Source organism: Protobothrops mucrosquamatus, unplaced genomic scaffold, assembly GCF_001527695.2.
Source record: "Protobothrops mucrosquamatus isolate PMUCROS unplaced genomic scaffold, P.Mucros_1.0 scaffold2581, whole genome shotgun sequence".
NCBI classification, from domain to species: domain Eukaryota; kingdom Metazoa; phylum Chordata; class Lepidosauria; order Squamata; family Viperidae; genus Protobothrops; species Protobothrops mucrosquamatus.
Genome location: NW_015388637.1, coordinates 54,692 through 78,336, shown reverse-complemented (window position 1 = coordinate 78,336; position 23,645 = coordinate 54,692). Strand labels below are relative to the sequence as shown.

General features: G+C 37.5%; 1 protein-coding gene across 1 annotated transcript; it reads right to left on the bottom strand.

Moving 5' to 3' along the window:
* Positions 1 to 5,497: 5,497 nt before the first annotated feature.
* LOC107295943 (reticulocalbin-1) lies at positions 5,498 to 23,422 on the bottom strand. Its single transcript, XM_015825277.1, has 6 exons — positions 22,866 to 23,422; positions 17,857 to 18,050; positions 16,188 to 16,366; positions 14,239 to 14,299; positions 10,522 to 10,721; positions 5,498 to 9,224 (listed from the first exon to the last, which is right to left on the bottom strand). The coding sequence occupies exons 1-6, from the start codon at positions 23,105 to 23,107 to the stop codon at positions 9,117 to 9,119; spliced, it is 984 nt and encodes a 327-aa protein (XP_015680763.1). The 5' UTR covers positions 23,108 to 23,422; the 3' UTR covers positions 5,498 to 9,116.
* Between the last annotated feature and the right edge of the window lie 223 nt (positions 23,423 to 23,645).

Here is a 23,645-nt window from a genome sequence, read left to right as displayed (position 1 = left end):
GACCAGTTGAAGCCTCCGGGTGCTCCTCAAAGGGAGCCCCATGTAGAGAGCGTTACAGTAGTCCAGGCGGGAGGTGACGAGAGCATGAGTGACTGTGTGCAAGGCGTCCCGGTCCAGAAAAGGTCGCAACTGGTGAATCAGGCGAACCTGATAAAACGCCCCCCTGGTCACGGCCGACAAATGGTCATCCAATGTCAGCTGCGAATCCAGGAGGACTCCCAAGTTGCGCGCCCTCTCTGAGGGGGCCAAAATTTCGCCCCCTATAGTCAGCGATCTTAGGTTTAGTAGATGATGGTCATTCAATGGTTTTAGAATATGGCCAGCACCCCTTTCCAACCCAGCTCCCTCCGTAGTGGCACAAATGGTATGAGTAGAGTCCTATGTTTATGGCTCTTGAATGGGACTGCATTATTGTGCTACTTAGGCTGCGCATTAAGGCATTTCTACTGTAAATATAGTATTTGACCCCCCATCTTTTATCATTCATATTTAGGTCACCAATAGTTGTGCAATGGTGCAAGGTGGTAAATGCCAACATGGATTTTAGAGGTAGATTGAGTTTTCACACTTGTTGCTGTGGTTATTGCTAATTATGTTAAGCTTATTTTAGGATTCCCACTATAGACTTCATGGGTGAGGTAAGTAAGGGTAAAGGTTTCTCTACGGTCATGTCTGACTCTTATCTCCTTTTCTTGGCTGAGGGAGCCAATGTTGTCCAAAGACAATTTCCTGGTCATGTGTATTCGATCTCAAATTGTGGGAAGGAAGCAATATTCAGCCTAGTTCAGCAACTATGCCATCAAAAGGTGGCATACTCAAAAGGGGTCCAGGAACTATGACAAATATAAAAGGGTTTGGACCTTCCCCCATCCCACATTCTACTCCATGTGCAATTTCATGGATTGTTGCCAGTTAATCAAAATAATCTGAAACGTGCTGCCTTCAAATAAATAATCTTAGGTTTTGAGAAGAACAGAAATAAAACTATGCTATTAGTTAGACAAGATTAGGGAAATCTTGCTTATTTGTGGAGAAAAGATGGACTCTACTTTGGGTTAATGACTTAATTTGATTAAGGCCCGTAGTTCTGAATTTCCAGTAGAATCCCTGTGAGGTGCCGAGGTCTGCCACGGGAATGTCCCTGATTAAAAAGGCCTAAGCGTCCATTGCTAGCCTACTGCTCTCTATCATTAATAGCATGTTATCTTTCTCTTCAGACTGATTTTTAATTTTTATATTTGTAATTATAAATGATTTACAGGAACATTCATTGCACAAACTGTCTGGAATCATTAAATTCTCCTAGGTTGAATAACCTAATAGTCACCTGGAATTAACCACCTTGGAAAAATTATCTAACTGAATTTTCTGCTGCCTTATGAGTCCAGACCTCTCATTTTCTCTCTCATGTCTACAGTCTCTAATGAGAAAGAAATTAATTGATAAGAGGTAATTAGCCACAACTAAAGGGTGCACACTAATTACAGGAAGCTATATGTCTTCTATAGTTAGTGTCAGTAGATGTTTCTGGAATAGTAGCAATGTTTTTTTCAAGCAGTTTTCGCTGACTTTAAATGTTACCTTAAAAATTAACTTGCTCTTTCCCATACTCAGTACATTTCATACATGATGGGCCGCAATTCCCATAATTCTAGCTTAGCAAACATTTATGTTGGCTAGGATGGTAACACTTCTTGTCCAGTGTATCTTTAAACTTGATCCTTCCATTGACAGTTGCTGATTAGGGACATAAAGGAAATCTAGTAGACCCTTCCTCACTGCTAATCAGCACATGGTAAAGAATGAGAGGCTTAATTCCCATCTTCCATGTCCATCATAGTCATCTAGTTTTTCTTGTCTCTTCACTTGAATTATCTGAGCTTGCAAACTCCTAAGTCTCGATGAGAGTTCCTCTCTCATGTCTCTGCTCTATGCTCCATTGGAAGAACTGAAAGTCCAGGCTAGGGAATTGGTCACCATAGAGACAATCTATTTATGTGGCCACTAGGAGTTGACTGCAGTTTGATGGCACATAATCAATTAATGCACACACCAATGAGGTGAGAAGAAAATAGGTTCTCTGATATGAAATCTTCTGTTATAGGTACTGTACATTATTTTATCTTGTCCCTCAGTTTATTGCTGTTCTGGTACCACCTGCTACTCATCACCTGACTTCATACCTGAAATTCACTTCTGCCATTATACATAGTCAAGCATGACAGAATTTATATACCTCAGAGATGCTCCGGGCTGCTCTTGGCTTAAAGGGAAAACACTACTTTAACAACAGCACAGCGGCAGACAACTTGTGGCTGGTTTGCTTATGGGTTAGGGAGCAAATAAAGGAGACATCTTTGAGCCATGATTACTGAAAGTGAGGAAAGACTATTTAGTTACATTTATTATAGCTACCCTCTCCCATAGTCTCCCCTAGTCCCCTGCCCTTCATCAACTTCTTTTCAGCATGCAGTAGTATCAAGAGGAAATGGTTTCAAGATGACTTGTGAGAAGAAAGTAGTGAGAAGAAAGTAGTGTCTTATTTGTGAGAAGAAAGTAGTGTCTTACCAGATTACATTTAAATGGTAGCACAAATGATGGACATCTTTTTGAATGCTGAATATAGCAATTGTCTGGCTAAGAGTAAAGGTTCCTGAGATGAACTTTCAATTTCCTCCCTGCTCCTCAGTTTAGGAAGACAGTTGTGTTTCACTGACATTTGCTGTTTTCCTTCTCTTTTTTCCATTTCCCCCCCTTCTCCCTAAAGGCCATTCTCATTTCATATATCCAAGTAATTCCCAACAAAATATTACTTACGTCAAAATACTGTATGTTTGGCTTCTTTTAAATTCTGTTAATTCAGAATTTTTATCTATATATAGTGTACTATATAAAATGGAAACTTAAGCTTATTTGGGATCACCCAGAATGATTTGCAATAGATAAGGAACAGATATCCCCAATACCACCACCACACACAAAAAAATAGAATTCATAATGGGATTTGTTTCAGATGGCTTTTCAACATATTATTTTATCTTATTATTTTCATCCAGAAAGAGTCTGTTAATGGATGTTGGTATCACGGATATGTGAAATTTCTTGTGTTCTAGGACATGACACTGACTACAATTGCTAGGGATTAATGGCATAGGAATGCCACATTTTAAAGCAAACTCAGCTAGCTCTCATTTTCTGAGACACTATGCAAATTAGGCATAGCTATCCCTCTGTTTGTGTATGCTTCCCAGGTTGCAATACAAGTCACAGTTGCAAGGAAATATTAAATAGAGTAAATATGCACAAATATGTATTTTATGATAAAATATATACAGACATATGTGATTTGGGAAATGTTTGTTAAAAACAATGCTGAGAGTATGTTTATATATATATATATATGTAGTGCTATACAGATGTATTATAGGCTGCATGTTTTCAGAATGCTTTGTATTGCTTTGGGTTATGTCCTGACACACTAACCTGGAATTAAATTAGACTGAAGGTGTTGCAATGAAGCATATATCAAGCTACAGAACAGAACAGAAATAGAGTGATCTGGGCAATGCAGCACTATATCTTTACCATCAAGGATTATTCTGGTTGAATTAGAGTTACCAGATATGTCCCCATGTCCATTCCCCAGCAGGCATAGCCGTAAAGTCAAATATTGCTTTATGTTTCAATTCTCACTGATACAACTAGCGATGCTAATTCTGTCTGCAACATACAGTATGAAGTGACAAAACATGCAGCCTTTTGTTACTGAAAATAAAAGACCAGAACACATTCCCTCCAGCAACCAAAAGCCAGATAAGCAAGGATTAACATCAGGCAATCAGGTAGGAAAGAAACAATACCCTAATCAAGAAACCACCAAGGAGAAAACCACACCCCCACCAAAACTGGCAGGGCAAGCTACTGTATATAAATAGGCAGTAAGCACCATACTGACTCAGGGATGATGTTACCCAGTTGGATAATGAAATGTCTGCAAACAAACAACCAAGCTCAGAGAGCATTAAGGATTCCACATGTTACTATGTGTCTAGTATCTATAAGTGGAACAAGTGGCTAAAGAAAAACAGATAAGAAACTCTGCAAGTTTGTCCGCAGTGATTGCCCTCTTTTACAAGGTTTTATGAAAATGCTTTAAAGCAGGGGTAGTCAACTTTGGCTCTTTTATGACTCGTGGACTTCAACTCCCAGAATTCCTCAGGAATTCTGGGAGTTGAAGTCCACAAGTCATAAAAGAGCCAAGGTTGACTACCCCTGCTTTAAAGTATGGCATCTACAAATTAAAAAGAGTCCTAGGCCTTTCTTTGGACATTTTATTTGCTGCCCTCTCATTTCATTATAGTTCTGGAGAAGCCTTTTTTTAAAAAAAAAAAATCACAAAATAAAAAACTTCAAAAACATAACCAGTACTAAGACTTTAACTCCTGAACAGTAATACAGGGTGGGCTTGTTTCAGTTCCAGAGGCAATTTATTCTATAATACCATATGACCTGCCATTGCAGAGAAAACCATTGCTATCAACTGCAAGAATGAAGATCAGACTAACACAGGAGGATGTTGTCCTATAAATATCTTGGGATTAAACTGTTCAGGCTTTATACACCATTATGAACATTTGAAGACGTTTTTCTGAATATTTTCAGAGGGTAGCTGGCAAATGGTGAAGTTCTTCAAGTGAGGATTATGTAGAACTACTCACCACACATTCTGTGCCAGCTGAAATTTCCAGACTATCTTTAAGAGTCTGCCTCTATGATCAAAGGCCTGGAGACTAAAACATACGAAGAACGGCTGCGGAACTTGGGTTTGGCTAGTCTAAAGAAAAGAAGAAACAGGGGAGACATGATAGCAGTACTCCAGTATCTGAGGGGCTGCCACAAAGAAGAGTGGGTCACGTTATTCACCAAAGTACCAGAGGGAAGGACGAGAAACAATGGTTGGAAACTGATCAAAGAGAGAAGCAACCTGGAATTAAAGAGAAACTTCCTGACAGTGAGGACAATTAACCAGTGGAACAGCTTGCCCCCAGAAATCGTGGGTGCTCCATCACTGGAGGTTTTTTAAAAGAGGCTAGACAGTCACTTGTCTGAGATGGTATAGGATCTCCTGCTTGAGCAGGGGGTTGAACTAGAAGGCCTCTAAGGTCCCTTCCAGCTCTATTCTATTCTACTCTACTCTACTCTATTCTATTTCTATTCTATTTAAAACAATGAAAATTTGAGATTAGCACATCACTAAAGCCAGGGTTCTCTTACACATAGGGATGTATTTGATTTATGATAAAAGCTCATAAAGGACAAGAGCAGCGTGAACAGGCATACTGTATCTTCTAAGTAACAATTTTTATACAAAGACTAGTGACTCTAGATGAATCTGCCTGCCTGCCTGCCTGCCTGCCTATCTATCTATCTACCTACCTATCTTCCATCCAACCAACCAACCCATTTATATGAACAAATACATTTGCATCTGCAGCAATTTATGTTAGAAGCTTTATTCCATGTACACATTTGGGGGGGGGGAGGGTTTCAAGTAAACATAGGACAAAAGTTCCAAATAAATTGTATGTTTACTTATTGTTTGTGATCACAGTGAGTTATGTCTCTCTCTTATAACATTATGAACTTACTAGTGATGTCAGTAAGAATAAGCTCAGCTTGTATAGAGCATAGTATAAAGTATGGAGATAGTCCTTATATAAAAATATGTACAGTATTTTCTCTATCCTGTGTAGGAGAAATACTACTTTGATTGGAAATGGCTGATGCATGTGGGGTTTTAAGACAATAGGTATTAGCCAATTAAATTTGGTAAGTCCTAATAACAAAAATGTTAATGCATACTAATTCTTAAAAACATTCTATGTATTGAAGAAAGAAGAGGTTTCTTTGGTGTGTTATGACACTGCCATAAGTAAAGCATTTAGTTAATGGAAGATCTGTGTCACAATAGTGTTGACAGAGAAACTGCAGATACAAAAATCCATTAATGAAGAAAAAAATCTGAAGTAACTGATGAGAAACACACAAAATGGATTTCTATATTGCAGGAATGAATCTTGGTTCTCAGCAATTAATATTTTCTCATACTAAGAAGATAAATAATACTATATGACATAGTATTACCGTAACATTTTGTAGCATTTATCATAATTGGATTTTAATGATATTACTAAGACAAACATCTCTGGAACAGTCAAGCTCCATTAAAATCCTTTTTGATTGATTGATTGATTAAGCTTAGGCTTATCACCTAGCAAAGCTTTGATTTCATTAAATAGTGTTTCATTTTAAACCCAGCACCGTTGGTCTATTTTACAGTTATTTGAGTATATAAAAAAGCATCCTGAAATATCAAAATGTTTCAAGATTGCTGTAGTTAGGATTTTTATTGATTTCCATTTTAACATCCTAAATATCACTTCAAGCTACTCATAAGAACTGAAAGTATTTTTTAAGAAAGTTTGTAAATTTTGTCAAATTTCCCTCCATTATTCTTTGGTTCCAAACATTAATATCTTTCCCATCTAATGTTCTTCAGATATATTATACTTACAGCTTCCAGAAATCCCAAACAGCATCATCAAAGACTATATTTGTTCATGGAAATTCTGACAATTGAAGCCTGAAAATGAACAGCTTGGCACAGGCCAGAGGAGAATATGCAAGGATAAAGGTGGTGTAAAGTTGGATTATGTATACTGTATATCCCAAATAATTTCTTCACCTTGGTAGAGCATATATTTACTGGTACTTCCCCAAGAATGCCATGTAAGCCACTCTTTAAAAACTGTTTTAATCATATGCTGCCATTTTTGTGGTACTATGTGGCATATCTGGGCTGCAACAATTTAGATGACCACTAGTTGGCAGCAGAGATAAAGTCTGAGTTCTTGCATGTCATCAATAGCATTCCCAGGTAAATTAAGTATGGGATTAGTTTTTCCCAACAGAGATCACACATTGTGCCAGGGCCTAGGAGCCATTCTATCATTCGGATATTAAGAGCAGTGCATTCACTTCTCGTTCTACAAAGGCAAACTGTGCCGTTTTTCCCAATAAGTGACTGGGATTTTCTCCTCCACTAGGAAAGGACAGTGCATGGAATGCTATTATGGCAACCCCTTTTCCATGTCTGACATGGTGTATCCTCCCCTAAGATACAGCCAGCTACCTTCTGAAAAAAGCTAGTTCAATCTTTGTCATCTATGCAGAATAAAAACTATTACTCCTGAACAATAGCAGCAATTGACATGATGCACTGCAGGAATATAGCTATCCAGAATCATCTGGATTCACATAACATTAAGCCCATGATTGATTAAACCACAATACTCGGGTTTCTATATTAAGCTGACCTACAATCCATGTTTTTCATAACATGCTAAGGCAGAAACAAGCCAAATTATAACTTAGCATTGTGTGGAACAAAGCCCATGGTACTCCAGTCTTTCTCAGACTGGTGCCTCCAGAGGTATTATGACTACTTCATAAATTTCCAGTTAGTTTCTCCTCATGCTTGTAGATAATGTGAGCTATAGTCCAAAGCATGTGGAGAATGTCAAGTTGGAAAAAGCTGCAATTTATCTTGTTGCAGCCTACAACTTGTATGTGGTTTCCCCATTCACATCAGATTGAATTTTGTCAGAAAATGAATTATCAAGAAAGGTGTTTTTTCCACAGGCAGTCACTAATTGTATTAGAAAAAAAAGTATTTAGAATGATGCCTTCTTAAATTCCACTTTTGGGATTTTAAAACCAAAGTATTTATTGTTCGTGGCTTCTGGTCCATAAAGGCAAAAATACTGGAAAAGCTTGTATGCCGTATGACATACAGTAAGTTAAAAGTCAAGAGCAAAAATCTAAAAGTGGCAATTTACCTCACAAGATCCCACATCAAGATAGCGGCCTGTGCTCAAGTCTTCTCCAATAGCAAATACTCAAAGGAGATGTGTACAAATTCTCCTTCCCTGTGGTACTTTTGTCTTTCATATTAGTCAGTACCAATATACTTCCTTGTAAGGAGCAAATGAAGATGGAAAATGAGCACCTTTTCTGCTGTTAAGAATTTTCAAAATGAAACAGACATACAACCCATAAATTACATCTTTGAACAGTGAGGGCAATCTGGGGCCTTTCAGACGTTTTAAAACTACAATTTCCATTAGAAAGAAATATGAGAATTGGTCTCTAAGAATGCCTGCCCATCTTAGAAGAAAAAAAATAGAAAAACTATGTAACATATGTATTTTCTTCCTTATGAAAATACTGGAGCTTTTTGTATAAAAAAATATACATCCCACTCCACACATTCTCATCAGTCCAGAAGGGAATGAGTTCTAGGTGATGGTCCCTTTGCAATAACCCTCAGAAATGACAGGGCCGATCATTTCTCTGTCAAAGGCATTATGAGTTGTGTAACCTTCTGCAATGAGATCTTGGTTCTGAGTAGAGACCTATCGCTGAAATCCTGAGCAATGCATCCTGATGATAGCATATTTCATGTGACGTAGCCTTATACGATGCTTCTACCACTTCATTATACATGAGCTAAAACATTTGAAACATTCTGACATCAAAGAAATCCCTACATGGCAGGGATGAAAGCCAAGCTTTTCATCTACCGTTAGTCATGTGGATTGGCGATGAGTTGTACCCCAACACATTTGGTAGACTCCATATTCTTTGAAATATGGGGTTTGGCTATACCACGGAAGAGCACTGAATTATTCAACCCTCCACACACAGTATGATGTACTACATGTTAAGTAGTAAGATGGGAGGCTGGCTATCTTAGTCTGTTTCACTAGTTAAATCTCACTGATTTTAGTGATAAATCCAAGTTTACATATTTAGGATTGAAGTGAAAGTATGTAAAGCTACAAATGGAAAATTCACTCCCTAAGTTACAATGAATTCATTAAAATACGCATTTAGAAGAAGTGACATCTGTGGCATTCAATGGTATTAACAGAATTGCTTTTTGTTAGAAAGTATATACTGGTGCAAAATTAATTTGCCATAATGACCACTGTTATTCTGGTCTTCTACAGGCAATTCAGACATAAGTCTCTGATATATTTGCTTTTCAAAAAATATTATAGCTCATCATGATTCTTTGTGAGGTCTTCTCCATAATTTGTAGCCTGACTTCCAACAAACATGCGCCAATTATCTAGAATCTCTTGTTTGGTTAACTTCTGATCCTGCAAGGAAAAAAAATAGCTGGTTAGAAAAATAGCTACAAATAACCAACACACACAGCTATTTTCCATTCTAGTCAATTTTTCCTCTTTGTTTTAAAAATCCAGACTCTGGTATAAGAACTTGGATTGGTATTTATTCATGCCTCTATATAAACCCCTTTATTTATAAAGCCTATATGTGAGCGTCAATGCTTTAGGCCAAATAAAAAGAACAATGTACAAAAAGAGGTATCAGTAGGCATTCGTTTGCAAAAGCAGCAAAACAATTGGGAAAATAAATTATTGGTGTGAAAAAATAATCTAAATTTTGCTTTCTTGATCCAAAAAACTTTAGAAAACACTTATAATTTTTAACTTGTATCCGAAGCTATATTTGAAGTAGAGGTACATTCTGCTGGCAGAAAATCCTATCCTGCTCAAGGGGACCATAGGAATCTCCATGCTGTAATAAGAAGAGGCCAAATAGTGATGTTCTGGAAGAGCCTGGGAACAGCTGAAGATGAGCTGCGTCCAGTTGACCATTTGTAGCCATTCATATTCAGTGGAATCTTATCTGAAGACTTCATCACAAATGCACACTCAGGTGCTTCCACTATTCTGAACTGTGATTTTACTGTATAGCAGTGGTGGCGAACCTATGGCACGGGTGCCAGAGGCGGCACTCAGAGCCCTCTCTGTGGGCATGCGCGCCATCACCCCAGTCCTAGGCCTTCAGCTGGGTTTTATAAAACATTTTCGCTTTAGGCCTCCGCCGCTGTGTGCAAAAAAAAAAAAAAGGGTTCAATCAATCAGTCAATTCCAACTTCTCGGGGGAAAAAAAGATCTTGCAAAGTTGGAATTGATTGATTGAACTTTTTAGTCCCACCCAATCTGCTGTTACCACCGCAGCCACGCCCACCCAATGGGCCACACCCACCCAATGGGCCACACCCACCCGGCACTCAACGATGCATAAGTGGGTTTGGGGTTGCAGTTGGGCACTCGGTCTCTAAAAGGTTCGCCATCACTGCTGTATAGAATACTATGCATACAAGAGGACACATCAATCTTTGGATTAGAATAAATGTTAAAAATCCACATTAGGCTCACAGTTGTAAACTTTATATATATATATATACTTTTTTCAGGCATTTTCTGAAAGATTAGCTAATGACAACAAGGTACTCATTCAAATGATGCATTTTTAAAAAATAAACATCTTACCAGAATTATTAAATCTTAAAGTTCTGGTTGCACAAAGTTGAATCAAACCAATACGCTAACATGACACCTGTGGGGACAAAAAAACCCTAAATACCTTATCTACATCCGATTCATAAACTAAATGCCTTGCTTCGGCTTGTGCATGGTCATAATCTTTTGGAAGAATCCAGTGTCGAATCTCCTCTTTATCCATCTTCCCATCCTTATTTAGATCTCGAAAATCTGCAAACTGTTCACGTTCCGTTACCACCCAGTCTGGTTCAGGTCCCCCATCTTCATGTGCAAACATGTCAGCTGGAAATAAGAAATAGTATGTAAAAACCTAAGATTCTGTACTAGAGAAAAAAATGTATCCTGCCTTTATTTATTTACTGTATTTCTATACAGGCATATTTCCCAATCATTCATGATTATACAAAAGCAAATGCATTACAGTCACCCAAAATATCAGTATGAAAATCCAACCAATAAACCACATAAATCATGGCAATAAACTTCCAATCAAGCTTATATAAACAGGTGCCCAATGATTAAAATTAAATAATGTACAAGACTATGAGATAGTTGTTAGGCTAAAGGTAATTTCAGGTTTTTTTTAATGATCCCCTTCCCTTCTCTCCCTATATCACAGGACCTACTGAACCCATTTTTTTTATAATAGGTTTATTCATGGGGGGGGGGGAGAAATCATATTCTGCAAAAGAAAAACGCCAATCAACCTGATCTTGAAGAATTGGGGGTCAATAAAACTCATAGAAACCAATATTAATAAAGAAGAGAACACTAGGTTGGAAAATAATATGAATTGAAGACCTATGTAGGCAACTTATGGCAAAGGCATTAGAAGTGGTCCATGCAATTACGTCTTCCAACATAATTTTTCATCATTTCTTTTTTTTATGGTTTAGTGTTACATCTTCATTAATATACTGATTATAGTTTGTAGAAATTGGATTCAGCTCCTAAGATTGGAGAAAATTTGTTTTATAGCCCGTTAAAAAGTCAAGAATAGATGTGAACTTCTGCTGGCATCAGATAGGAGGGATGGGGGTGGGGGCGGGAAGGGGGAAGAGACTTCAGTGTAATGATTCTCAGATTCTGCTTTGCATAGGCTCTTATGTTATTTGCATGGTAGTTTCACACTCCTTTTATCATCGTACTCTTGTATTGATAATGTAACTGCTCCTTGAAGGACAACCCAGAAATCCATCCATGTACATGCTTAAATATTTCACACTTTCTGTAAATCACGTTTCTCCTTATTTGCTCTTTGCTGCTCTGATCTGTAATTAAATCTATAGCTAACAAAAAAAGTGGGCTTCATCTTTATTTAAGGCTAAGGCTCAGAATGAACTAAGATATGCAACAAATATCAAAAATCATCATAAAAAGTTTTTTTCAACATACAAAAAACAAGAAAAAAAGCGAATCACACTGTTGTTAACGAATCTGGCTTTCCCAATTGACTTTGCTTGTCAGAAGCCAACTGAGAAGGTAACAAATCATGATCATTTGACTGCAAGCCATTGCAATAATAGTAAACGTAATTTTAAGAATGGTCGTTAAGTCACTTTTTCTGAGCCTGGAGTAACTCTGAATTGCCGTTAAACAAATGGTCATGAGTCAAAACTATCTGTACTTTTCCTATATTTCTGAGTTATCTAACAAGAAAGGAAATGGTAACAATCTTTTCCCTAAACTGATAGATAATAGGAAGTCAAAATTCACATGATGCCTTTCCTATCAAGTGTGTTTATTGTACTTCTGAACTGAACAAATGCTGATGCACAATCAGCAAAGACACTTGAGCTCTTTAGCTGATTTCCAGTTTCTATGAATATTAAATATGGTTTGGGGTTTTTATCCACGAAAATTCTATGCAAGTATTAGGCTTGCATCTACTGTAGATTTCAAGTAGATTCTAAGAAAGAACATGACTGATACCCAGTACTTACAGCCAGAACATGCAGCCTCACTACCAATCTATGTGCAGCGTCTAACTTGGGAGAAGACTACCCAAACTGGCCATAAGAAATCATATTTATTTTAAGGATCTTTTTATGAAGATCAATATGGATTTACACCTAAAAGACAACTACAAGATAATATTAGAAATGTTTTCAATATTTTGAACTATTTTAAGGCAACATAATGAAAAGCAAGCTGCATTGATATTCCAAATGCAGAGAAAGCCTTTGATAATTTGAATTGAATTTCTTTTTTTGTTTGTTTGTTTACAGTTCTGGAACATATGAAGCTTGGAGATAATTTTATTAAACATATAAGATTGACCTGTATTTCTCAGAAAACACAAGTAATTGTTAATGGAGAATAACAAAATCTTGTGAGATTCAAAAACGGACAAGGCAAGAATATCCACTGTCTCTATTTTTGCTCATTATGGTTCTGGAGGTATTGAATAAAAGACGTAAGACAAGATTAGAAAATTATAGGAGTCAAGATTTAAAACAAATTAATAAGTTAAGGGAGGAGAATAAGCAGGCAAAAAAAGTAGTTGGCATACCGGAACTCATTGGAAAACTACCAAGGCAAATTTAAAATTAAATCAAGAGAGCAATGAAAAGCAGAAGGATATAGTTGTCAATGGTTTCCCCATTTATAGTTATCTGAAAGATGTAAAATGGATAAAATGACTTATAGTATGAGCTAGAAGATAGAATTTGAAATATATTTGCGTACTGATAATAAACATATAATTCCTAAAATATATATAAACTTTTGTTGAAATTAGAAACATACAAAAACAGATTAAAGAATGTATGATAAAACTTTTGGTTATAATATATAGATGAATTGACGGGAAAATAAATGGTTAAAAGTTGAAATTTATACTGTGTTTTGATCTAAAAGAGAATTTGTATTCAACAATGTATCATTGGTACATGACACCAGAGAAATAATCTAGAACAGGGGTGTCAAACTGCCGGTCCGTGCGTCAGACGCGTCATGAGGAAACCGCGCCCACCCCATTGCCGGCAATGGGGGAAAAGTTCCAATACGTCGCGCGACGTCCTGTGACATCGCGAGTTTGACATGTCTGATTTAGAATATATAATAGTGCTTCAAATGAATGTTGGAAATGTAAACATGAAGGAACATTTTATCATGTTTGGTGGACATGAATAAAAGCTAAAAAAATGAATTCAAATACAAACTTTGATATAGAGGATGTTAAAGACCGGTATTCAATTTAAGTCAGAACTTAGGACTAACGGGAGAAGAGTTAGAAAAATGTCATGGGAGATTATGTCAATATATGATTAGTGTGACGAGATTAATACATGCACCAAGATGAAAAGATTCAACATTGTCCATAACGGAGGAATGATTGGTGAAGTTCACATATATTGCTGAAATGAATAAATTGTTTTCTTTGATTATAGAAAATACATTATCTGCAGTTATTGGTGAGTAGAAGTATCTTATGGACATTTTGCAAAATATTATAAAAATGAACTTGTGTTTTATGGTTTTGAGGATTAAAGAGGATAGATTACAGAAAGGAATATGATTCTTCATATTATTATTATTATTATTATTATTTATTTAACTTATATGCCGCCCTTCTCCCCATGGGACTCAGGGCGGCTCACAGCATATATTTTTCCTTCTTTCTATTTTTATTCAATTTTTCTCTTTTCTTGAACTTTCGGCTTTTTCTTTTTTTCTTCCTTACATTATATTACTTTGTATTAGATTTCACTTTAAAAGTTTCAGTAAAAATCATAAATTTATACAAAAAGAAATCACATTTATAACAAATAGTAGAGTTCTCCATGCCATAGCATACCAATGTATTCATCCTGATCCACAAAACCATCTTCATTTTTGTCTATGTCCTCCAGTGTTTCCTGTCACAATAAGGGGAAAAAAGCTGTCAGTACAAAGATGACTGGGATTTTCTGCAAACTGCTTATAAATCTTTCATTTTCAGCTGTCCTTTTACATCAGCATCTCCCAATGTGAAGCCCTCCAGTGGTCTTGACTTCCATAAACTTCAGCCAGCTTGGCCTATTGAGTACTTGCTAGGAATTATGAGAGTTGACATCTAAAATATTTGGAAAGGAACAGTCTGGGAAAGGCTGTTTACACCAAGAGCAATAGAGCCTTTTTTTTTTAAAATAAAACATACAATAAACATAATTTTAAATCATCTAAATACTTTTCCTGAACATACATGCAGAGTATGTTTTACCTTGGAATCTTCTTTGTGCACAGGAATTGGCTACAGGGGCTTCTGTAATATTTCTCTGGAGATATCATATAAATGAAAATGCAGTATATACTTTCAAAGGCTGCTTAGTAAATTAAGTATCAGGTCATTAATAAATCAATGTGACTAATACTACTGCAACCTTCCAGGTTAGGAATAGCAAACACAGTTTCTAAGGCTTAGAAAGAGCAGTAGGCCTGCGGTTCAGTACATACTGCAGAAAGAGCTTAAGCGCAAATCTCAGTATAGAAAGAAAGAAAGAAAGAAAGAAAGAAAGAAAGAAAGAAAGAAAGAAAGAAAGAAAGAAAGAAAGGAAGGAAGGAAGGAAGGAAGGAAGGAAGAAAGGAAGGGAAGGAAAAAGGAAGGAAGGAAGGAAGGAAGGAAGGAAGGGAAGGAAGGAAGGAAGGAAGGAAAGAAAGAAAGAAAGAAAGAAAGAAAGAAAGAAAGAAAGAAAGAAAGAAAGAAAGAAAGAAAGAAAGAAAGAAAGAAAGAAAGAAAGAAAGAGAAAAAACTAAGGAATTTTGGAAGCTATAGACAACACTTGGATGACATCAGGCTGGAAAAAGCTGGTCTTGACATCACTTAATTAGGCCAATGGCTGATTATGCATAGCTTGACATCACACATTGGAATGGTTTATCTCAGGGGTTCTCAACCTGTAGTCCACAGAACCCTGGGGGCCATGGTATCGTCACAGGGGTCCATGAAAGCTTGAAAAAATGTTACGATTTAAATCTTGAGTTAAGTCTTGGTGGTCTGATACCATGGTCCATGGCCACAAAAGATATTTAAGGGGGGTCCATGGTGAGGTTGAAAACCACTGGTTTATTTCATTTTGTTAAATGTAAGAGTGTGAAACCAGCCAACTGTTTAATTATGGTTAATTGAATAAGCTACAAATGATGCTTAACATATGTGAATTATTCACAATAAGGCACTGCCTATGTTTCTTGTAAAGTAAAATTATGCCATAGCAAGCAGCCACACCCTGATTTCTACAGCTAATTTGAAGGATCATGAGATAGCCGAGTTTTGTAGTATTCAAGCAACAATGGCCCTGTAATGTGTCAGAGATAGGAGGCAAAGGATTGGCCATTGATAAATGTAGGGAAAAACACAAAGTTTGCATTATTCTGACTTTCAATGGATGCTACTTTAAAACATTCAACAGAAGCATTTTTTCCTCAGTGTTGTTGCTTTAGTATGTGATAAAATCAAGTATTTGTTGAATACTTCAACAAGACAATATTTATGGCAAAACTGGTCCATGTCTATGACTCTGTTTGCCACCTTCCTACTAAACAATCTTCAGATAGAATTAATCAACACACAAGAGGTATCACAGAAATTAGGGAGAGAGGCTACTTTTTAGCAGCCTAATTCCTAAAAGCAGCTTTCCTTCTGGATGGACAGAACAGTAATTACTGTCTAGGAAACCTTGCCTTGAGAGATGTAACCTTGCCTTTTCAAAGCGATGTAACAAAGAAAAGCCCAAAAGGAATAAAGGTGGCTATGCCAGAGCTTACTAGAACAACAATGTCTTTCATATGCTCAAACTCCTCTGGGTGAAGGAAAGCGGTGAATTCCTCACGAGTTGCTTCTGAATCGCCATCCAGATCAGCTTGTTTGAATCTTCTTTCATCTCTGGGTAGCATTTTTTTAAAATTGTGTTGCTCTGTGGCATCCTGGAACTCTCTGGAATGCTCTAGAGAAAAGGAATTATTAGAATAAGATGAATCAAACTAAAATTGCAGGAATAATTAAATACCAGGAATAATTAAATACTAAAATTGCAGGAATAAATAAATACCTAGGAATGATATGCAAGAATCTAAATCTCTAAATCTCTCCTACATAAGGTATACGTCCATATAGTATTCTGCCTATGGGAATTCTTCCATTAGACCTTTGAACCTAGTGTGGTACATACACACATATATAGTTCCATATTCTTCAAATAAAAAATGTAATTCTTTCCTTAGCCCGCAATAAAAACCACAGCATTTTGTATTTACTAGAGAGATGTTTTGACAAAGCTACATAGCTGCGTCCCTTTCCCATCCTTGTATATACTATCAGTGTTGCAGCAGCTGCTACTTCCATGTACTTTAAACAGAAGGAAGGTATTTTAAGAGGACTTAATTACCATTTTAGTCAAAACAATGGTATAATGAAAATAGCCCAAGCAGTCCCTTTTCTTTTACACGCAAAAGCATTTGTGCGTTGACATGTATACCTTATACACAGAAATCTTTACTTGTTTATAACAATATGCACTGAGTCAAGTTGGCTAGAAAACTGATATGCTTGAATAAGCACATGTAGTCAGAAACAAAGGATATAGGAATATTACTCCCACCCTCTTTAATGGTGCCCATGTCCTCTGGAACTCAAAACTGTGTCCAAAGTCCCATTTAGTGATTCATTTACATTTAGATTAAATTGACAAATGCCCATTTCTTCTTTTCTGTATTCATTTCTTACCTGTGCATCTTGTCTACCTATATTTACAAAAAAAGTGAGTTTCTGCTTTCTTGCAATTTAATCTTCAATACATCAAAGACAAATATCAATAACATGCAGCCTGGCTGTAACCCTTGGCTTAATTTCAACTGGTATTTAATATACACAAGGCTCACTTTTCATATGGAGAAAGTATTTGCATTTGTTTTGGACACATTCTGAATTAAAGCAGGATACTTCAGGGAGATTTGGAATCTTTCTGCACCAAAATCTCAAGATGTTCTTTGGCATTCAAGTATTCTCAGATATATTTTGTATAAAATTTATCAAAAATGTAAAATGCCAAAATGGGTTTGATAGGATCTAGGTTTGAACTAAGCTGTTATTTCCTATCAGAGAATACTTTACTAAATACTTTACTTCCGGTCATACTATTCTGGAAAAGAACCAAAAAAGAATTGTTCCATAAGCCTTTTTTAGAAACAATGCTAGAATTCAGAATTGCTGATGATTGTGCTTTTTACTCCAATATTTTCCCAAAGTCCAAGAACATAATTCACTATTGGAATTATATTGCTCTTAGGCATTTTTTTAGCACTAGCTAGTTTTTAGGTTAATCTTCCATCCATTCACCATTCATTCTTGTTCTGTTGCATCTGAATTAGGTTCAGTGTTAGGGCTGATAAATGTAAACCAATCAGCTGAATTATTGTATGCCTAGAATTTTCTTACCTAAGTAGTAGCCATATGATGCTTGTTTGTATTCTTCCCATGAAATTTTATTGTCTTTATTGAGATCATAATCCTTCCAGACCTTAGCCACATTTTCAAAGATATAACGTTTCTGTACCCTTTTAATCCAATTTTTCAGTTCTTCTGTTGTGATAAAACCATCTTTGTCATCATCAATCCGATCAACAATTTTGCTGAGATAAAGGGAAAAGTAATCAGATAATTAGAATCTTAGTAAATATTCTTCAGAATTTGCATTACTATCCATATAATCCTAGGTAACTGTTCTACAAATTGTCTACAAATAACTGTGAGAGGGATCTCGGAGTCCTAGTGGACAATCATTTAAATATGAGCCAGCAGTATACTGCAGCTGCCCAAAAAGCCAACACAGTGCTAGGTTGCATTAACAGAGGGATAGAATCAAGATCACGTGAAGTATTAATACCACTTTACAATGCCTTGGTAAGGCATCCAGTTTGGTCACCACGATGTAAAAAAGAAGTTGAGACTCTAGAAAGAGTACAGAGAAGAGCAACAAAGATGATTAGGGGACTAGAGGCTAAAGCATATAAGGAAAGGCTGCTGGAATTGGTTATGTCTAGTTTAATGAAGAGAAGGACGAGGGGAGACATGATAGCAGTGTTCCAATATCTCAGGGGCTGCCACAAAGAAGAGGGAGTCAAGCTATTTTCCAAGGCGCCTGAAGGCAGGACGAGAAGCAATGGGTGGAAACTAATCAAGGAGAGAAGCAACCTAGAAGTAAGGAGAAACTTCCTGACAGTTAGAACAATTAACCAGTGGAACAACCTGCCTCCAGAAGTGATGAATGCTCCAACACTGGAAGTTTTTAAGAAGAAACTGGACAGCCATTTGTCTGAAATGGTATAGGGTTTCCTGCCTGAGGTTGGACTAGATAACCTCCAAGGTCCCTTCCAACTTTATTATTATTATTATTATATATTATTATATATTATTATTATTATTATTATTATTATTATTATTATTAGCCTTCTACAGTTATATTTGCTTAAAATGAATCTTCTGAATGGGAACCATTGTGATGCCTATCTAAAGCTTTTATAATGCATATTATCTCTGCTGTTTAGCACTGCTGTTTGCACCAACAATTTCTTCATGCATATCTGCCTTCCAGATCATATATAAACATCCAAATTGGTATCTGATTTATAGTACAATATATTTGAGCAATCCATCCATTGTGACTGACTTGCAAACTATTTCTGAGGAAGGGTTGCATTATAAACAAATGACATTTCACAGTCCCTGTCTCTACCCATCTCCTGCCTTGGTCTTTCTCTCTATTTCACTGTACCTTTGCTTTCAACTATTTGTCTGATCAGGCAGCAGCAGCAGAACTGGAGATGTATGCAAGAGATTCTTATTCTCTAGGAATAATCTCTTGTGCCTTCTCCAAGAAAACCTACGTGGCATTTTAAGCCACTCCTCAGACAGTGAGGGCGGGAAAAAAAGAGGAATGGAATGACAGCAAAGTAAAAGGCCACATGTTAACCCTAAAGGAATCAAATCTGGCAAATCTGAACTGATGGTATCTGTCCACTGAATTTGTAGGGATTTGATAATCTAGCATGTTTTAAAAATACCAATCACAACCTTACATATAAGTACTTAGTCAAGTTTGTTAAGTGTTGTCTAAGCCAAGAAAATGCCAAAATACAAATTCCAACCTCCTTCTCCATACACAGAAGGATATAAATAAAAAAAGAGATCTGTATCTGGATTAGACTGCATCTGGGGGTTCCCATGACCCAAAGTATAGTTATACACAAATGAAATCCTAATTTAACAGACCACTTGATGGGAGAGAGTGTCTATTGCTCCTCTTTGTCAGTAAAATTGTAGCAAGACAATTATATTACAGTATACAAGTGATGTAAATTCTTCATTTATACCAATTTATATATTGAGCTTGATTTCTACCATTATTCAAATATAACAAGAATTTTGCCCATTGCATCAAGGTCCGTCCACTAAACAGAGGTTTAACTTTTCATACACAGCATTAAATGCCAGGGCAAACTTTCCAGCCTAATCTTCTCCCAAAAACCTAGTTGTGACTTACATGTGCAAGTGGGCTTGTCATTCAGCACTTGTCACAGCAAAAAAAATTAATTAGATAATCTTTCACTAACTATATTTCTATGATTGGACAAAAAGTAATAATTGGCAAGAGCAAAAAACCCCACTGTTATTGGTTTCAAGCAAATGAAACGCAAGTAGAATAACCTATTAAAATGTTGTGAAGAAATTTAATGTTCAGTGGAGCTTACAAAAACTAATATTATAGGTAGCCGGTGAAGACAGATTGTCAATCAATATATTGACCAGTGCTTGTGAACTCTCTTTCAAAGGAGAACAACGTTCTCCAAGACTGTAAGGACCAGTTAATATGCCATATTTGTCACATGGACAAATACGGCATGATATTTGTCCATGGCATGGCAAACCTTCATATACACAGTTAATGTTCCTAAATGAAATAAAAAGCAATATAAAATGGAATTCTAGAGTTGGCTGAATGGATGCAGAATCCTTCCCACGATGAAGAACTTTGGCTGGTAGAGAAGATGGACTATATGAAGGCTCTCTGAATACTTATTATAGCTTCTCACACAAGTATAAGCAGAGATAGGAGAAGAACAATGTTTTATTCCAGCTTTAAGCCTAGGAGAGGAAAACAAGCTTCTCCCCTGAATATATGAGTGTAGGAGGCAGAACAGGTGATTGCTTTGCTATTGTATCCAGCAGCTATTGTATAACTCCTCAAGCTAGCAGCTAGACCTCATACTTCTACCTCATACTTCCACCTCAGAATAAAGTCACTTTGTTCTGCAACAAAAAAAGCATCCATAGTTTAGAATCCCCCTCAGATGCCCAACAGAAGACCAAGTCTTCTGCACCTGCCTCCAGGTACAAGCAAGCAGGGATGCAAGTCATATCAGCTTCTCTATATCATATGGATGCTTTGAATGCAGAATACTCACCAAGTATAGAAGGAATCTCAGACTGAAGTGGAAAGACAGAAACCAGCTGATTCACCTTTACCTGTGACCCATCTCAATAACCAGATGGCAAAAGATTCAATGACATTATCAAAGTCTGGGCCCAGTTACTGGAGAAACTATTTGGGTTGAAGTCTAAAGTGGCTCCATCAAACACAGAAGCCCTACCAACACTGTCCTGGACCACATCCTAGGTGGGCATCATCAAAACACAGTGTTGACACAACTGCCAGCCCCACACCACACACTTTTATTCTATTCATTTACACACACTTGCTTCTCCTCTCCCCCATCTTAGAAATTAGACTTTAAAAGGGGATCTATTGACATCAATGAGAGCTATTTTGAATAAAGGGTGACAATTCTTCAAGAGAAGTTACAACATTGGGAAGGAAAGGCCTTGTCTCCCCTCACTAACACTACACCTTGAAGAACCTTCCCAGAAAGCAAAGTTTTCATTTACTTCAATTGTTGAAAGCTGTTTCCTCAGCCAATAGCAAAGATCCCCAAATGTCACCCATGCAATTATGTTCTTCATGCAAATGCCACAAAGATATATTTACACCAGGACAAATATATGCATGACATTATGCATGTTTTAACATTTGTCACTCCCCCAATGGCCATATAATAAGAGCTTTTCCTATTCCAGGTCTGGGGAGAATAGATGGGATAAAAAACTGGGGAAGAAAAATAGGTTATATGGGAAGCCATCACAGACTGTATTTTGCCTAGAAAAAGCAATTCTCTTTGCCTGCCTCAGACAGAAAAGTCAAGTTTATCACAAAGTTAGGCCAGGCAAGAGATATATTGCTTCATTTATACAGGAGTATAAATTTGGAGAATATTCTAGTTCAGGGGTGTCAAACTCGCAACATCACACGTGTCATGACGTGTCATGACTTTTTCCCCATTGCTGGAGCTGGGGTGGGCGCGGTTTCAGCATGACGCATCCGGCCCGTGGACCAGCAGTTTGACACCCCTGTTCTAGTTCATGCTTAGCCACAGCAAATCAAAGGGTAATCTCAAAACTACCTCTCTGCTTTCTCTATTCAACACTCAGAAGATTTGTCATTAAGATAAAATGGGAAGACTAAACTTAAGTTTCTTGGAGAAAAGAGGAATAAATGGGATACATGTGAACATGGGCTTGACTTCCTCCCATCTGTGACACCCTTCAGTGAACAAACTGTTCACATGCTCTGTTATGGTGTTACTGTTTTACTTTTGCTCTTTCAACTTCTTTCTTAAAGCCACTGAAATGTTTTCCACCAATTTCTATTAGTTGCTAGGTTTCTTAAGAATCAGACTTGCCTATTCATATCCAGCTTGCAGCAACATGAACTGGAAGTGGACACAAACTGATCAAGTTTTATTTTTGTACTCTTTTCAGTCAATCCCAACAGGTTTTGCACTATGTCTGTGGTCCCACCCCACAATTTATGTATCTGCCAACACAAGATACATAATTGCCACGCACTGGGTATATCTCTCACCCATGAAAGACTCTTGTTTCTGCTGCAACAAATTAAGGAAGTTGCCCTCTAAAAGTTTTTTTAAAAAGAGAGAAAGAAAACCTCTTCTACAACAAACAAAAGTCCTTTTCATTTCAACGAGCTGATCCTGGACTTGAATCTGCCATATAAAACTAGATTACATACTGTATGATCTAGGAATGAAACTGATTTTTCATTCAAGGCGTTTGTTAGGAACTTCCCCTCCGCCACGTTACCAAGGCATCACAGTAAGAAATTTCTTCGCCTCGCAGAGCTAATTTTGGCTCCCGCGCGTTTATCGGGAAAGGGAAAATACTATTAGCTTTGACAGCAGAGTGGCTAAACTCCGTCGGCGTGCAAAATACTATTGTTTCACTGTACCTACTTGGAGAAAAAAAAAACCCTCTCTAAATCACCCTTCTCATCAACGTCTTTTTATGCCATATTGGTAAAATAAGGAGGATCTTACCCCAACCGTTCCTGGCTTTCTTGAGGGCTAAGTTGATCGAAAGTTTTGGCATCTTCTTTGCCCAGAAAGGCTTCGTGGTCATACTGGAAGCTCTGGTTATCTTCGTGTTGCCGGTTGCCGAGTTCGGGATCGGGACGCACGACTCTCTCCTTTCTGAAAGTGGGGACGCCGAAGGACCTGCTGATGCAAAATACTAGCATCAGCCCCACCGTGAGAGAGCTGGACGTTTTCCCCAGGCTCATGGTTTCTTCCGGCCCAAGTTAGGTTTGTCTCCGAAGAAACTTTCGAGTCTCCAATACACGCCGAGAGAGAGAGGACCTTCTTTACTTTGTAGAATCTAACACGTGTCTTTGCTTGGGCTGCCTCCCAGTCCAGCAGATCTCGCCTCTCTCGCGCCACGCGCTCATAAAGACTCAACGTGGGGTCGCCCCGTTTTTCCTGCCCCCCATGATGCAATACTGGTCCAGCTGCAAAAGTCTCGCTTTAAAGACGCCTATGAACGGCCTAATTTGGACTGGACATTGGAATCCCCCTCCCAGCCACTCAGCGACGCGGTTGCAAACGGGTGAAGTCCCGTGCCGTTGAATACTACGCCTCGCGCGATTGGCTAAGAGGAGATGTCTAGCTGAAGGTGGAGCCGCCCGACCGCCACGTTTGCAAGGCGGCTCCAGTTTCTCCGGAGGACCAATTGCGAAACTCACTGGAGGAGGGCGGGCTGAACGAAGAAAAGATTCCAGCGGGAAAGGTCCCAACGCCAACGTGGTGGGGATTGTTATATTT

Bases quoted from the DNA above. Each gene is read 5' to 3' on its own strand.
- LOC107295943 (XM_015825277.1), bottom strand. From the start codon at position 23,107: ATGAGCCTGGGGAAAACGTCCAGCTCTCTCACGGTGGGGCTGATGCTA. The intron at 14,300-16,187 runs GTAAGCTCTGGC...TTATTGTGACAG, and splicing joins TGAAAGACATTGTTGTTCTA to GAAACACTGGAGGACATAGA. The intron at 9,225-10,521 runs GTATTTAGGGTT...TTTTCCTTGCAG, and splicing joins ATGAATCGGATGTAGATAAG to GATCAGAAGTTAACCAAACA.